This window comes from Camellia sinensis, chromosome 3 (assembly GCF_055761805.1).
Source record: "Camellia sinensis isolate YWXY chromosome 3, ASM5576180v1, whole genome shotgun sequence".
Classification (NCBI taxonomy): Eukaryota; Viridiplantae; Streptophyta; class Magnoliopsida; order Ericales; family Theaceae; genus Camellia; species Camellia sinensis.
The window spans coordinates 212,416,828-212,433,439 of record NC_138963.1 but is presented as its reverse complement, the minus strand read 5'-3'; the positions used below and the strand labels follow the sequence as shown (position 1 = coordinate 212,433,439).

At 32.4% G+C, this 16,612-nt stretch overlaps 1 protein-coding gene and 1 long non-coding RNA gene across 3 annotated transcripts; one reads left to right on the top strand and one right to left on the bottom strand.

Moving 5' to 3' along the window:
• Positions 1–242: 242 nt before the first annotated feature.
• On the bottom strand, positions 243–8,180 carry COP8 (Proteasome component (PCI) domain protein). Of its 2 annotated transcripts, XM_028250785.2 has the most exons (15): positions 6,325–8,180; positions 6,085–6,236; positions 5,361–5,464; positions 5,185–5,245; positions 4,778–4,870; positions 4,579–4,679; positions 4,194–4,302; positions 2,540–2,584; positions 2,342–2,410; positions 2,148–2,239; positions 2,002–2,044; positions 1,759–1,818; positions 1,159–1,218; positions 561–676; positions 243–434 (listed from the first exon to the last, which is right to left on the bottom strand). In XM_028250785.2, exons 1-14 carry the CDS (start codon positions 6,452–6,454, stop codon positions 602–604), a joined length of 1,194 nt encoding a protein of 397 aa, XP_028106586.1. In that variant the 5' UTR covers positions 6,455–8,180; the 3' UTR covers positions 243–434; positions 561–601. The 2 variants fall into 2 exon arrangements, with proteins under 2 accessions (XP_028106586.1, XP_028106584.1); XM_028250783.2 differs by having other exon boundaries at positions 243–676.
• On the top strand, positions 673–2,043 carry LOC145823084 (uncharacterized). The gene is made up of 2 exons (XR_014365207.1): positions 673–907; positions 1,140–2,043. It is a non-coding gene; the product is annotated as an uncharacterized LOC145823084 (long non-coding RNA).
• Positions 8,181–16,612: the final 8,432 nt, after the last annotated feature.

Genomic DNA, 16,612 nt, shown 5'->3' with positions numbered 1-16,612 from the left:
TTATCTCAAAAGCAAATAAAATATCATTATCTCAAAAGCAAATAAAATCAATCAAGAAGTCTTTTACTCTGGGGAAGTGGTGTGTTGAATGTATTTTTAAATTTCTATCACCCAATTGGCTGAATTGTTCTGAATGATTCTCAGGACAAAAATAAGTTTGTATTGTATGCCTAAATTAATCATAAAACCTGGCTTGAGATTGTCGCTCCTACCTTACATGTTGCCAATACTACAACCAGATGTTACCAAACCTGACATTAACAACTAATAGAATCAATCCTCGTGATCACTAATAACACGAGTACCAATACATTGATTTAACTTTGCAGCCTAACACGTAATTCCGACATCATCCCAACAACGGACACACCCTGCCTATGGAAGTATACAACACACAACGGATTCCATATCATGATCAAGTAGCTTAATCAAGACTGCCACCAAAAATATGGCATTTTAATAAATCTCTTCAAAAAGAACCATGGGCAATTCGGAAGCAAAAAAGAGGAAACCAAAAAGAAAGAAAGAAAGAAAGAAAGAAAGAAAGAAAATAGAACCACCTAATTAGCAGAAACAATCAGCAAAAACAATCCATTGATCATCAGACTGGAATCGACAATCCCTTCTTTGCCATGCTATCAAGTACGTCATTCAGTGCTTGGCAGAGGCCAACAATCTGCAAAAACCACAACTGGTAAAAACTAGCTGAAAACAAATTAGAGCACATAGTTTGTTAGAACTATTAAAAGTGAGTTTAATGGTGTTCTCGTTCATAGTACACATTATTCAGCAGATTCGCAACAATGTGCACCTAAAACACGAGCTCAAATGCATAAATTCATAGACTGAAATTTAAATTCTACTACTCAATGTGTCAGTTGTTAAGCTAAACTTAATCGACAATAAGGCCTCGTTTGGGAACAGGCTAATTTAGTAACTTTTTGGCTAATTGGCTAAAAAGGTAGGTAAAAAAAACTTGTATGTTTGGGATGACTTTTTGACTAATCACGAAAAGCTGTGCAAAAAGTAGAGAGAAGCCGTAATTGTTGACTTTTTGGTATGACTAATTGGCTAATTGGCTAATTTAGTAACTTTTTGGCTTTTTGGCTAAAACAGAGCCTTCCCAAACGAGGCCTAAGAAGGGGGATGAGCAGTCACCTGTTGATCCCACTGTTGCAACTCTTCAGTGTCATCCTCAAAATGTATTACAGCTTCAACCTGTATAGTAGAATTTTTACATAAATGCAATACACAATCAATTAAATTTTTAAGGAATCAAGTCTTTTGTCAATATGGTGCTCATGAAATACAAGAGCTGTGCCTTTCATTTCTGGCTAGGTAGGATAAAATAAAATACACCAAAATAGGCACAAAAAAGGCGACTGTCGCACAATCACTGGAGGATTATATCCAGTAACAAGATATAAAATATATGGCACCTAGCAACACAAAAAGCCACGAGTAGAGAAACCAACTACCAGAAAAAACCACCACCACCACCAAACATCAGTCAACTTTTGTGCGAGAATATTCCTTGTGATAGAGGTAACCCAATTCACAAGAGAAGTTTATCCAACCAACAGTAAATACAGAAACAGACTACTAACATCTCAGATAACTCATTAAAAGAGAGAAGGTAGTTCAGCCTGGATTTAAGCAAAGAGGTTACACTGAACTCCTATCTTCAATTGCAAAGTCACATTATAATTCAGACAGAAATGAAAAAATGTATAGCAATCAACAAGATGGACACTATACCTGATCAATGGATCCCCTCATTCTATCTTCATAGATCATTCTTGATGCTATCTTCTCAGCCTGAAAGCATATTCAGCCCAAGTTTTAAAGAACCTTAAGGAAGGTATAAGCTCAAAGTACGCCATGAAAAAAGAATCTATCAAAAAACCAAAGGTGGCAGGCCATAAAGAGAAGATGACAATGGTCAAGAGTAGAAACTTCAATCTGGATAGTGTTGGGAGGATTTTGGAGATAGAACTGTACCTTGTGAGGAGCAATTCCCAGCAATGTGCCCAATTCATCAAAGCTGGAAATCAAACAAATATAAATAATTAAATATGTATCAGTAAGAACATAATATTGACATATGGGGAAAAGATATATGAAAAGCAACAACATTACTTGCCAACCTTATATTTGTGTAAAGTTTGCTCGCACTCAAGAGATTATGCTCAATCATAGCACGATCCAAAACAGTAAAATTATCTGGCAGAAGTGCTTTCTGTTGAAAATATAGATCAGAAGGTATAGTGCTCCTTTCAAAAAAGTGAATCATATGATATATGAAAACAGTTCTTCAAAGAAGTGAATCAACATGTAACACCTGATGTGCTTTTAGTTCTTCAGCAAATGCATCAATCTCTGGTTTCCTTAATATTCTCTCTAAATACACCTGAATAATTCCATATTAAACTTTGCATTAAATATAAATGTACCAGTCCAACTAAATACATACATAATGGGTAAAGTGAGTGTGTCTGTGTGTGTGTGTGTTAGAGAGAGAGAGAGAGAGAGCACATACCTTCTGCAAGATTGGGTAAATCTTCAACTTAGAGCACCGTTCATCCTGAAGCAAAGTCCAATGTTTCAGTTGTAGGAAATAATCAGCCTTAAAAACCAATTCTAGCCAAGTCCTAACATAAGTCAAATATTCAGCCAGAAGCATCTAAAAGTAGACAACCACCCGCTAATAGTCAAGGTCACAGCTATAACAAATTATAAGATATGGCACAAAAAGACACAACGGAAATGAATCTTAGACAGCAGCAACAGCCAACGTTTCTAATCCAAAAGCATGTCCCGTCAAAAGCTGGCTGTAAAGTTCACAGAAGAAATATCCTGTGTTACATGGACTCGGCACTTTGGGGCAAAGTACCCGTGTTGACACGACACGACACGGGTGTGGGTGTGGGATCTGTGTCGGATTCGGCTGTTCTCTCTCGGACACGGCTCTTTATAGAGAGCAAAAGAAATGAAAGAGGAGAGAGCAAGAGAGAACCTGGTTGAAATCGATCCAGTGGAAGTCAAAGATCGACGACCTCCAGTCAAAGCTCCATCCGATCGATCTAGTCGAAGATCGAAGCTCTATAAGTCGATTAAACAGTCGAACACCCCCAGACGACTCTCTCTCTCTCTCCCTCGCGATTGCAATCGTGATCGATCGATCGCTTCCTTCGCTTCGCTTCTCTCCCTCTCTCTCTCTCTCTCTATCCCTGTCTCTTGATTCACATCTATATCCATTCGTATATATCTATATAAAATAATAATAGTTAACAACTATTATTGTAATAACTATAATAATATAAAATAATAATAGTAATAACTATAATAATATTAAATAATAATAGTTAATAACTATTATTGTGATAACTATAATAATAACAATTATTATTATATATTATATAATAATTATTGTATAACATATAATATATTTATAAGATAATATATACTTATATATATTAATAAAAATAAACAAACACATATATGTAAAATAATTATTTGTTATTTATATAATATAACTCATCTTAATAACTATATTTAAAAAATATATATATATATATATATATTTAATGTATCCCCGTACCCGTATCCAAATTTGGATACATATCCACGTATCCTTAATTTTTAATTTTGAAGTGTCCGACCCCTAGATATGCACCCACACCTCCCGTACCCGCATCCGTGTAACTTAGGAAATATCAAAAGCATTCATTTCATGGATAAACATTGTAGCCACATTAATCATAGAAATGAAGTAATGAAATATTACAGATGAATTTTATGAAGCACATAAGATCTACTGCATTTCAGAGGTTTATTCCCATTTAATTTATCATGTTGTCATTATCTGATTCATCAAGAAAGACATGGTTACAACGTTAGCTCTTTCTTTTCCTTGTCTTTTAGTTTTGGATGAGGACTACACACAACTGTGTTCCAACCACAAAGGAAAACTACTCTAGCAAACAGATGTCATGAATTGATTAACTAACTTGAATTGTAAATGGAACTTGTAGATGGTGACTACCACATCTCCTTGAATTGCAAACAACATAGTTATCAAGATACATGAAATACGCATCTAATACCAAGTTATTGAAAAGAAGCAATCGAGAGGCAATAATGCAGATTAATTTCTCAAACCTAGCTTCTATTCATCTAGTGAAAATATTTACTTTGTACAAGGTTGCAAGAACGCGAGAACGCTGAGGACCTGCAGCAGCCAAAATCGTACATGTGACTGCAGCAGATAAGGCTTGTTCCAGAGCTTCCTCATTAATGACTCTGCAATACAATAAAAGGAAAGAATCTCCAAATTAAAGTGAAAGAACCTAGTTGTGAACTAAGTGCAGACAGTAGGGAGTATAGTGCCATTCAGCAGGACTTTCCTACAATTAGGAAATAAACATAATAAGAATTATCTCAACTTGGAAAACAAAGACAAAATCAACACTTCCCCACATGGGTTCACTTGCACATCCAGAAAAAAAGGAGGGGAAAATACACACCAATAGAAAGCAATTTTACAAAAATAAATTGAATCTTTGTTCCTGTACATACTCATCTCCGATTTGCCGTTTCTCAATTTGAGAAATATCATAATAACGGAGTGCAGCTTCCAAGAACTTCCTTTTTAAATCCAAAATCCTTGCATAACAAACCTGACGGTAAGGAAACAGAAAACAAAATGTTCAGCAAAAATGATAAAGCTTCCAAATTTCAACACAATAATCCTCCCAAACTGTTGCAAGGTGCCAACCTTGTACGTCCAATTCAATGCTTCATTCTGACTGTTGCTAACCAAGAATGAAGCTTTATTAATAAAGGCTTCTGCATTTACAGCATCATCGTCCTGCCAAATAAGCAACCAAAGTATTGAATACCAATTGCAATTCAAATTTACGGTACTTCAGATTAACATTCTTAATTCTTGCATTAAAAACATAATGATGGTGCAAAGGAGACAGAGATGCCTCAGCTGGCAATAACCTCACTCGACAACGTTACCATAAACTAGACATAATAAATCTGCTTTAAATATGACAATTAAAACTATTCTTCTGTATTAACGAGAGATAATGTGAAAAATGGTTAATTTTAGAAACACATGTGGCATCTTGTCAATTTTAGAAGATTGTACGTTTAAAAATACATAACAAAATATACCTCAAGGTATAGGCTAGCAATCTTCACACATTTCGACAACCTGAATGTATCGTCAATCACTCTGACACAGATAAAACAATAGTTAAAACAAAATAATTATATATTGAAGGGTGTGTAAATGTGTAAAAGTAAATCTGGTTGAATAACTAAAAAAACAAAAAAGATTACTCACAGACCTCATGGCGGAGTCCAGATCAATGCCACTGAGCATTTGAGCTGCTTTTGACCATTGCTGTTCAGACTCATATAAATCGGCAACTTTCTCTCTGATGATCAACACCTGCAACTCAGCAAATAGATTACAGAACTTGATCAACAAAATATATAGATAATATGTCATTTTGATCATATGTAAGATAATCAAACCTATAATTGCTACTTAATACACAAATTTTGCAGATAAATGCATGTACACAAATAATAATAATAAAGCTAAAACTAAAACTTTGAAAAACACCATTTTCTTTGCAACCATCTATTGGTTTGCTGTTCCTCGTATGAATGTATAAAGCCAAAAACCACTTTCTTCTTCTTCTTCTTCTTCTTTTGGGAAATTTACCTTTCAGTGGTAATCTGCAAAACTTATTACAGATTCATGGAAAAGTCTGCAGTTTTAATTATCAATATTTATAAAGTTGACCACTTGTAATAATTTTTCAAAACATGGACTGAACTGAAATCCAATGACTTGATAACAAAACTGTAACAAACCCATAGTGTGTATCTATATAAAAAATATTTGTCCAATTTAGATCATGTGGGTTGTTCTGAAACCATACAAGTATGTCAAGCACAATCACACAAAAGAATAATTCAATGCACCCATCAAAATCAACCATTCTCAAGCCAACAAACTGTATGTACTAAACTGATGAGATAAAAAGGGTACTTGAAATTGACCTGTTCTTCGAATGACACAACCCTAGGCTGAATCTGGTTAAGAATATAATGTCCAATTTCCTTTTGTGCCTCCGGCTCCAACCTCCCCAATTCCTGTGCAAATGTCTGCAAAAGCTGTCGTGATACCACCAATGGAACATCATCTGACAACACTGTGGATCCAAACAAAAACCCAAAATCTCAATCAACAATTCAATTTCAAAGAAAACAACACCAAACAAAAATCAATAAGAGAGTAACCATGGTCGATGAATTTCTTGGCTTGTGAAACATCGTTGGAAGCGATAACTGTGGAGAGGATGAGTTTGTACTGTTCGATCTTTTGCCTCTGATCAGTAATCGCAGATGCAGAAGCAAAGGCACTCTCCATTGTGAGAGAATCGACTGTTCGTGAAAGAGAGTGTTTTAGGGTTTAATTCGAAACCCTAATTTTTGAGTAAACGAACACAACCTGGTTATAGCAGAGCGCTGTCTCTCTCTCTCTCTCTCTCTCTCTTTACGCTCTTCTACCGTTCACTGGGAAGTTGCCCAGAGTCATCAAGTCAAAAAGTTTAAAATTATCACTATTTACTAAAAATTAAAAATCATGATTGTATAATTTTTAATCTTAATTTTTTTTTACATATTAATTTATATAATTTTTTAATACATATTTTTTCATAAAAAATTAAAAAGTTAACTCAAATAATTATATTTTTTTCCTTAATTTTTTAGTTTAAAAAGATAAAAAATACATTTATTTAGGACATTCTAAACAACCCCTTATACAAATATTTGTTTTTTAAGGTAAAATGTAATGTACTTTATAATTAAATGATCAAATATAACATTTTTATTTTTATTTTATTTTTTTTTGGTTAAAATAGCAGCAAATATATTATGAATGCTTTGGAAAGATAGTTAAAAATTTATTTTTTGTCTTTTTTTTAAAAAAAAAATATGAAAATTAATATAATTCAAAATTAATTAAAAGTTAGGAAGTGAAATTTAATTTACTTCCAAAAAGAGGCCTATATATTGCAGGTAAATAGTCATGGCCCATACAGCATCAATGAAGGCCATCTAGGAAAATCTGTAAATCATTAGTACAGTAACTAGAATTGGCTAATGTTAGAAAAAAAATAATTTTATGGTGATTTCAATGTGAAATTAAAGTAGGTCCAATGTGGGATCAAATGGCTGGCCTTATGTGGCTGAACCTGGTGCAGAAACATGGTTAGCTTATCTTGGAAGGATTGGCTTTTGTCTAATTCCAAGAATAAAAAGCCTTTTAATGAGCAGGCTACTTGGTCTTCTGTCTTCATTATCACTTTATGAAAAATTTGGAAAAATAGAAATGTTTTTGTTTTTGAAAAAAAGTTGTGTAATGGCATGTATAGTGTTAAATTCATTCTTGACTACTCAAGAGATATTGATTTGGCTTTCAATTTGTCCATTATTAATCCTAGGCTTGCTTTTAGATCGATACAGTGGATGTTACCTCCTGCAGGTAAAATAAAACTAAATGTTGATGGCAGTAGGAAGCTGGAGGTGGAGGTGATTTTGGCGGAGTTTTCAGAGATGAACGCGGCGCTTGGGTGTGTGGCTACTATGGAAGGCTGGACAGTGGAACAAGCTTGGAGGCGGAACTGTGGGCTCTCTACAAAGAATTGACAGTGATGCTCCAGAAGGGTATGCACGAGGTGATCATTGAGACTGATGCTAAACAAGTTGTGCAGCTGATGGAGGATGCCATAGATGATAAATTCCCTTTTAAGGGACTGTTGGAGGATGCAAAAATAATTTTCAGAGGATGTGAATGCACCATCCACCACATCTATAAAGAGGGGAACTTGTGTGCGGATGCCTTGGCCAAATTTGGAGTGGAGCAACCTGAAGATATCTTAGTGGTTAATGATCCACCACAGGAAATTCAATGTTATCTTGTTGCTGATATGATCAGCCTCTCTAGGGAGAGGTCCTAGTTTGTTTGTATTTTCTGTTGTACCTAAAAAAAAAAATGTGGGATCAAATGGGTTTAGATGATTTGTAACAAGATCTTTATACCCTAAAAAGAATAATAAAAAATTATTAAGAATTGAATGAGAAATTATCTCATAAAATTGACCTCATGAATGAGGTATTGAGAATTGTGTATAACCACCAATCTCACATTGATTGAAGAGGAAAACTTTGATGGGTATTTAAATCTCAAGATTTTGATAAGGGCATGAGTCCTTTGGGACATCTAAATTTTCTGAAAAAAAGGAGTTACTAATACTTTAAGGATGGATTTTGGCAAAAACTATGGTTTAAGTTAGTTATGCAAAAATTGTCACACACACTCTACCTGCTTGGGTTCAATATCCGTAGGTCATAGATCTTGGGACATAGGTTTGGGCCAAAACTATGGTCCAAGTTGGTTATGCAAAAATTAACACACGTGTGTCGCTTGCCTAGGTCCAAGATCCGTAGGTTGTAGATCTTGGAATTTGGGCTTGAGGCTTGCTGGAATGGGTTAGGTTTGAATTGGGCCGGATTGGTGGCCCATCAACCTAATCTTTTTGTGTCAGGTCTGTTTAGTGGTTACAAATATACACACATGTGTATATAGAGTGTGCAACTCACACACTTATTTTCCATCAGTTTTGCAAGAGTAATTGACTGTATTTGTTGCTAGACTTCATGGCTAGGAGACTCCTCCTCTCTCTTCCATTGTGTATAAAATGAGGCCATATTCCTTGATTTCTACACAAAATTTTTGGCTTACATATTATATAATCAGTCTGTTGCTATATTCTTCTTCCTGTATGAGAAAGTGCTGCCATTGTTGGTTCGCTGGAGCTAAATATAAGGCATTTCTGCATTAGCGAGTTTTAATTGTCTATATTAACAATCAATCTGCTCCTATATTCTTCTTCCCGTGTGAGAGAGTATTGCCATTGTTGGTTCGCCGAAACTAAACAGAAGGTACTTTTACATTAGCAAGTTTTAACCGTTGTATATTGGGAGACAGATACCGACATACCTTCAACACCCACGGTGAGGCAGCAAATCTATTTTAAAGAGATTGTGATATCACACAAATTTCAATTTGCTTTCTTTTCTTGTCTTGTTATGTATTTTTATTCATCTAATTGTAATTTTCGGCATGACTTCTTATTCTTTAATTTAATTTATTAAATATGAATCTAATTTTTTTTGTTTAGTTACACAATTTGTACAATAGCTAGGAGTTTAAACTCCTATTCTATCCATGAAGTACTTGCAATCAAAAATGAAATTATTGAGGTGGTGATGATTATCAACCTTGTTCGAAAGTAAATGTTTCATCAAATGCGAATCGGTTTCTATACCAAGGTCTGGGAAATTTTTATTGACAAATATCCTTAGTCCATTTCTCAATGTCCAAAGCTCGGCTTCTATGCCATAAGTAAAGCCAATGAATTTGCAACAACCCATAAACCAATTGTCTGAACTATCTTTGAAAATGTCTCCTCCACTTGCTCTTCCTAGGTTTTGTTTTGTCGTTCTATCTGTGTTTCCTAGGTTTTTTTTTGTTGCTCTATCTGTGTTAAGTTTGATATTATGGTTGTCTAGATGGAAATGAGTTGGGATTTGAGTCTGTTTAATTTTTTTTGGGCAAATTATCAACACCCCTTCGAGATTTGACTAAAATACGAATTCCCCCCTGAGGTTTGAGAAATTACATCCCGCCTCCTGAGATTTATATTTGCATAACAAATTGTCCCATGAGGTTTATATTTGCAATAGGGGTGCTCGCAGATCGGTTTTGTGCGGTTTGCGGTTCGGTTTTGACCCGCCCACATCTATGCGGTTTAGGAAAAAGTCAACCCGCAACCGCCCGCAATGCGGTTTTCGATTTGTGCGGATAGGGTTTGCAGATGTGCGGGCGGTTTGCAGTTTACACTTTTTTCTTTAAAAATTAATTTTTGAGTTTTTTTTTCCCATCGAATTTAGGTATCAAATTCATTTTATATATTTGTGATCATTTGATAACAATTTTCTGATGAGTTTACAAATAAAAATTGAATATTAATGCATTAAATGAAAGTATCCAAAACAAAGATACCCTACACTAGCATTTTTGCCATGAAAAAAATATATATCAATGCATTAAAGGTTGTACTCAATTAGAATTGCCAGTTTAGTAATCAATAATCAAACTAGAAGCTCCATCGACCACCAGAAGGAAAATTTTATTAGGAAAAAGTGGATGAGCCACCAATGAAAATCATATAAGAAACCAAGTTTAGGACTTGATAATTCTACGACATTAAGAAAGTTAAGAAATACTTAAAAATAAGGATCTTAGTGTCGTAGAGAACATAATGGTGCTCCTGTTAAAGTTACAAAGTTGGTATATAAATAATAATAATAATAATAATTAAAGTGTGGACGGTTTTTACTGGTTTCGGGTTTAACCCGCGACCCGCCTGCAACCAGCAAATTTGTCATATTTCAAACCCATCTGCCCGTATTATGTTTGCGAAACCGCACATTTATATGCGGATTGGGCGGTTTGAGCGGTTCGGATAAACAGTTGCCCACTCCTAATATGCATAACAAATTATCCCCTCATTAATTTGTTATGCAAATATAAACCTCAAGAGACAATTTGTAATTTTCTAAAGGCAGTGGCTTCGGTCCAGTCCAAGATCGGACTGGACCATGCTGTTGGGCCCGTGGAGGCCCACCATGGGTCCGTTTTGATAATCCGAACCATTCAATGTATAGAACTCGTCGAGTACTATAGGCCTGTAAAAAATCACATTGATCGGATATCGATAGCTATGTGAACAAAACAATTTTTATCAACTGTTAATTGTTTCACCGTCCATTTCTTTTTATACAAAACTGATTTGATCACATAGTTATTGATATTTGATCAACGTGATTTTTTAGAACCATGTAGTACTCGACGAATTCTACACATTGAACGGTTCGGATTATTAAAACAGGCCCAAAAAATGGACCCCATGGGCCGAATTGAACGGATCCAGTCTTGATCTCAACTTGAGATAAGCTGAACTCTTTTCTAAACCTCATGGTAGAATCCGTATCTTAGTCAAATTTCAAGGAGGTGTTGGTAAATTATCCTTTTTTGTGTGGATATTATGATAGAAAGTTAGCCTTGTCCAGCGCAACTCACACATTTATAAAATATTAATATTTATAATATTTAATTACATGATAAATTATAAAATCATAAAAGATAATAAAGTGCATACCCTTATTTCTATGATTTAAATTAAACAATTGTTAAGAAAACCAAGACTATTGATTTTGTTAATAACTTAAATTCAAACAATTCTTTAAATTATTTAGTATCCATTCATGAATAAAATAAAATAAAATAAAAGATATTTAGTCTAATATTCCTTCCTAACTTTTAGAAATAAGAAAAGTTCACAATATTTTTTTTGTAGCATAAGGTCCCTCACCCATACTCATAAATCACACTTGCTTTCTGGTAAGAGTAATGCTAGAGACTCCAAAAGTTCTACCAAAATTTTTATCAAAGGTCTCACATGGGTGTGAGACCCACATGGGACCCATGGAGTGGGTCCCATGTGGGTCTCACATCCATGTGAGGTATTTAGTAGAATTTTTGGGATCTCTAGTATTTTTGTTTTGGTAAACCAAACAAGATCGAAAATGATGATGAAACGAAGCATAACAAAAGTCTAAGCTCCACATCAATGGCGATTGGGCCTCATCTTCTCCCAATCTTCTCAAGAATCTCTCTATTCTCTTTTCACCAGGTTCATGTTCATATTCGTATTTATATATATATAGAACAATGATTCGTAGCTCGAAAGTTGCACGGCTCGAATGGCTCGAAAATGCAAAACGACGTCGTTTTGCAATTTTTTTTTTTTGTTGTCCTTATTCTCCTTTCCATCTTTGTCTTCCTTTTCTGGCTTTGTCTCTGTTATCTCTCTTTGCTTATCTTCTTCTACTTCTTTTGTTGTTTTCTGAAGTTAAATCTTCATTTGGGTTTAAATATTTAATAAATTTATTTCTTATTTCTCTAGATGTTTCGATTCAAACTTGGTTGAGATACTTGTGGAGGTGGAGACTCCTGACCATCATTATTGTCATGTATGGATCTCAGATACTTCTACACATCCTTTTGCCTCTGGCCAAAACCTCCTTCATCTTCATCTTCTTCTTCCTCTACTTTTTTTCCCTAAAAACTACCAAACCCATCACAAAATTGAAGCAAACCCACTTTCTCTCTCTAAAAACTATGAAACCCATCACAAAACTGAAATCAAAATCAAAATCAAACCCACTCACCCACCGATCAAACACAAAAATCAAGCCCAATCAAACACAAAAATCAAACCCACTCACAAAAAAATCAAACCCACCCACTGTGAGAGAGAGAGAGAGAGAGAGATCTTCCCAAGAGATACACACACAGATACAAGAGGGATCTTCCCCCTCCATCATCATCAACACACACATACACGAGATACATACACAGATCTTCAGAGACTGCTGAGCGAGGTGAGCGTGGATGAGAGATTGCTGAGCATGTGTGAGCGTGATCTGAGATGAGAGAGCAGAGGTGATCTCAGATGAGAGAATGAGAGAGCAGATGAGAGAATGGTTTTTAGCTTCGAATAGAGGTAGTTGTTAAAGAAGAGAGAAGAGAAGATATGTTTTTCGGGCCACTCTTGAGCCAAATAATTTCGAGCTACGAAGCTTTTTCCATATATATATATATATATATATGTATGTATGTATAGTCTATTTGTGTTTGGATATGTTTATTTTAGAGTGGTTTATTGGCAGATTGAGATGGTGAAAATATTGTTGGAGATGGGCTAGAGTCATCTGTTCGAGCATTTCCCTAAGCTTGGTACTGAAGATGATGAGAAGCGGGCTTTCTTCGATCAAGTTTGTGGTTAGTTATTTATCTAAGTTGGCCCATATTTTAGGGGCTTTTGAGTGCTGATATGGTGGATGAGGTTGTATATATATATATATATGAATATGATTTATCCATGAGTTTGTCTCTATTCAATTTTGTAGTTTAATTTTCTATAGTTTGGTCAAAATACAAAAAAAATTGTGAACAAATTTGAGAAAATTGGTCAAAACACGTAGAAATTTGTAAACAAATTAGAAAAATTTCAAAACATAAAGAAAATTTTAAAACACAATGTTTTGAAACTTCTCTTGATTGAAATTTCTCTAAAAAAATTTTGAGGGACCCCAACCATTATGAAAATATTGCATGTTCTTTATTTTATAAAATCTTAATAGCAAGAACTTTTAAAAAAAAAAAATTCCCAAAAAACACATATAATTCGGGTTAAGTAAGTTGCGTGACATTTATAAATTATTTTTAAGACCGAACTTGTAATGGTAAACTGAGGTCTCATTTGATATTTGGCTAGTATAAAAAAGAAAAAATTAATATAAATTGTCATATCGCTCTTTTTATAAATTTATATATATTTTTATAAAAAATTAAAATAATCAATTTTTAAATGAGGCATAAGGGATTGTTTGATAACTTAATTGAGTTCTTAATACTAATATATTAAGTGATTTATTAATTAAGTTTATTTGATAATGCGAGTATGGTATCATTTAAAATATTAAACTTCACTTAAAAAAGAGCCTATATTTTCAATCAAAAGAATTCTACTCAGAGGTACTTACGTGTAGGTTATAATAAGTGGACTTATTATCTAATAGGACCTATGGTAAAAATTTTTCATAAAAAAGTCACTAATTGTAAGTTTTAGCGATAATTTATAAAAATTATGACAAAAAAATCACTAATTGTCAATTTTTAGCGACGTATGTAAAAAATTGTCACAAAAAAATTATTTTAGCGATAATTTTACCAAGACTTATTTCTAATAGGATTTGATGGGAATTAAGTCTAACTATTAAGACCTATTGGTAGTTACTTACGTGTAGGTTCTAATAAGTGGACTTATTGTCTAATAGGTCCTATAGAAAAAATTTGTCATAAAAAAATGTTACTAATTGTAAGTTTTTAAGACAATTTATAAAAATCATGACAAAAAAGTCACTAATTGTCAATTTTTAGCGACATATGTAAAAAATTGTCACAAAAAAATTATTTTTAACGACAATTTTATCAAGACCTATTTTTAATAGGACTTAATGAGAATTAAGTCTAACTATTATGACTTATTGATAGTTTACACTTCTACACTTATTGCTTAACACTGAAAACGCTCAGTCCTTCAAATTAAAAAAGAAAAAAGAAAAAGAAAATCTCACTTCCTAATATGCCGCAAAATAATGCTCTTTCTTCTCTGTCAACAGTCTTTGCATCTCTCTCAATTCCATTGGGCATGAAAACGCAAGCTCTTTAATTGACAAGTATAGAACTAATGGACTAAATAGTGATGAGAACATTTTTTTTTTTCTTTTTATTGTGTTGGCTGCATTTTTTTTTTTTTTAAATCATTAATGCCCGCTAAAATAACAAATATATTTTTGTAAATTTGATAATTAAGTGACACTTCGTAATCGCATGATTCATACAAATAAGATGATCTGATAAGATTCAAACATGAATTAAACACGTATAGAACAAACCTGACCCAACTGATGGTATATATATTTATGTGTATTCGCTTGTGCATAGCATAAATGTTTATATATTTATGTGTTTTGTTTCATCCTTCTATTTATCCATCGACAAGATTCAAACGTGAATTGCACGTGTGGAATAAATCCCAATCGATGGTATATGGTTTCGTTTGGAAAGTGGATTGTCTTAGTTTTTTTATTATTTTAGTTTGAGGTAAAAAATCTCGTTTGTGTTGGATTTTTTGATTTTTTTTACTTTAATGAGAAAAAATTGAAATGATTATGAATTGAATATGACATTTTGTCTTATTAATTTTTTAGACTATTGTCTTTTTGTGACTATTTTAACCTAATAGTCTCATGCCAAAACAAAAATTATATATGATACATGGTTTATAAATAACTTACCTAAAATATTTGATTATACTGCGGTTGATTATTCATATCACACACCACCTACATGTTGAGCTTACCCAAACTATAGATGACACAAGATATCAACATATACCCAGCCCATTATATGTGATCATTAAGAAAAATTAGAAATTTGAATGAGATTTTTAATGAAAATATCCTTAAAAAGTTCAAAACTCTCGTACTATTTTTTTAAATTTATTATTTTTTAAATAATTAAAAAAATTCTATTGACTAGTTATTATTGATTCATTCTTTGTATAAAAAAAAAAAAAAAACTTACTATGCCTTGATTTATACATTTCAAAAAGAAAAATTAATTAATATATTTTAAAATTTAAATTTAGAAATTTGAAAAAAAAAGGTTCACTAATGATTGAAATTTTTTTAGTTATTATCTCAAAAAGATTAGTGATAAGAGTTAAAGAGAGAATGTGTAGGTCTTAAAGCAAAAATTTTATGTTAGAATTTGTTCAAATGTAATTCTTTTAATATTTATAAATATTTTTTATTAACTGATAACAAGCACTATAAATATTAAGATTATTTTTTTAATGATATTAAGTTATTAAAATATGATATATTATACCAAAAATTGAACTCGAACTAGATTTTCTAAGCTCATTTTTAATATTTAATCCAATATCAAAACCTCCAAACTAGCTCATACTAGTCACAAACTGATAAAGATAATTTTTAATGATTAAATAAATATGTCCCATTAACATAAATATTGAGTCAACTAACTTTTAGCTCACTTCTAATGTTTAGTTGAATACCACAAATCAATCATAATGCATTTTCACGAAAGAATCATGACATAAGACACTTTACAATTTTGAGTAGACGAATTTTTAGGTTTTACAAAATAAAAAAAGAGAGTATATTAACAAATGTAATTTACTACTACCATATGCTAAATTAAAATTATGAAATTCATAAAATGAAATATATTCATATTTTATCATAAATATATTTTTTTGTAATTTTTACCATTTAACTTATGGCATGCAAATTTTTTATTAAGAATTTATAAAACACAAGTAATGATATCAGAATAAAAAACTTTATCTTATGTGTAACTCTGATAAAAATGAATAAAATCTAATTGATTATGAATTATTTTACTACATATTTTAAATAAATTTTATATTATTATTTTAATTTTAAAACTAATTTGTTATTATTTAGGATAAATTACAAATACACCCCCTGAGATTTGCTTAAAGTACAAATTGCCCCATGTGATTTGAAAAATTACAAATACCACATTGTTAGAATTTTTTATTTAACAGAATTAACTAAAAAAATGAAATTCATAATTGCTCTCCTATATAATAATAAAATTATCTAAATTATTAATTGAAATATATTTCTAACATCACAAAATATTATTAATTGACTTGATGATTTATTAATAAAAATGATGATTTGTTATAAAATTAGAAACTTTAGGGGTTAAAATGTAATTTCTAAAATCACAAAAGGCGATTCGTATTTTAATTAAATCTCAAAAGATATATTT

Excerpts from the sequence above, each read along its gene's own strand:
- COP8 (XM_028250783.2), bottom strand. The coding sequence starts at position 6,454 with ATGGAGAGTGCCTTTGCTTCTGCATCTGCGATTACTGATCAGAGGCAA. Across the intron at positions 4,680-4,777 it reads CATTGAATTGGACGTACAAG|GTTTGTTATGCAAGGATTTT; the intron begins GTTGGCACCTTG and ends CCTTACCGTCAG. Across the intron at positions 2,240-2,341 it reads AAGAACTAAAAGCACATCAG|AAAGCACTTCTGCCAGATAA; the intron begins GTGTTACATGTT and ends TATTTTCAACAG.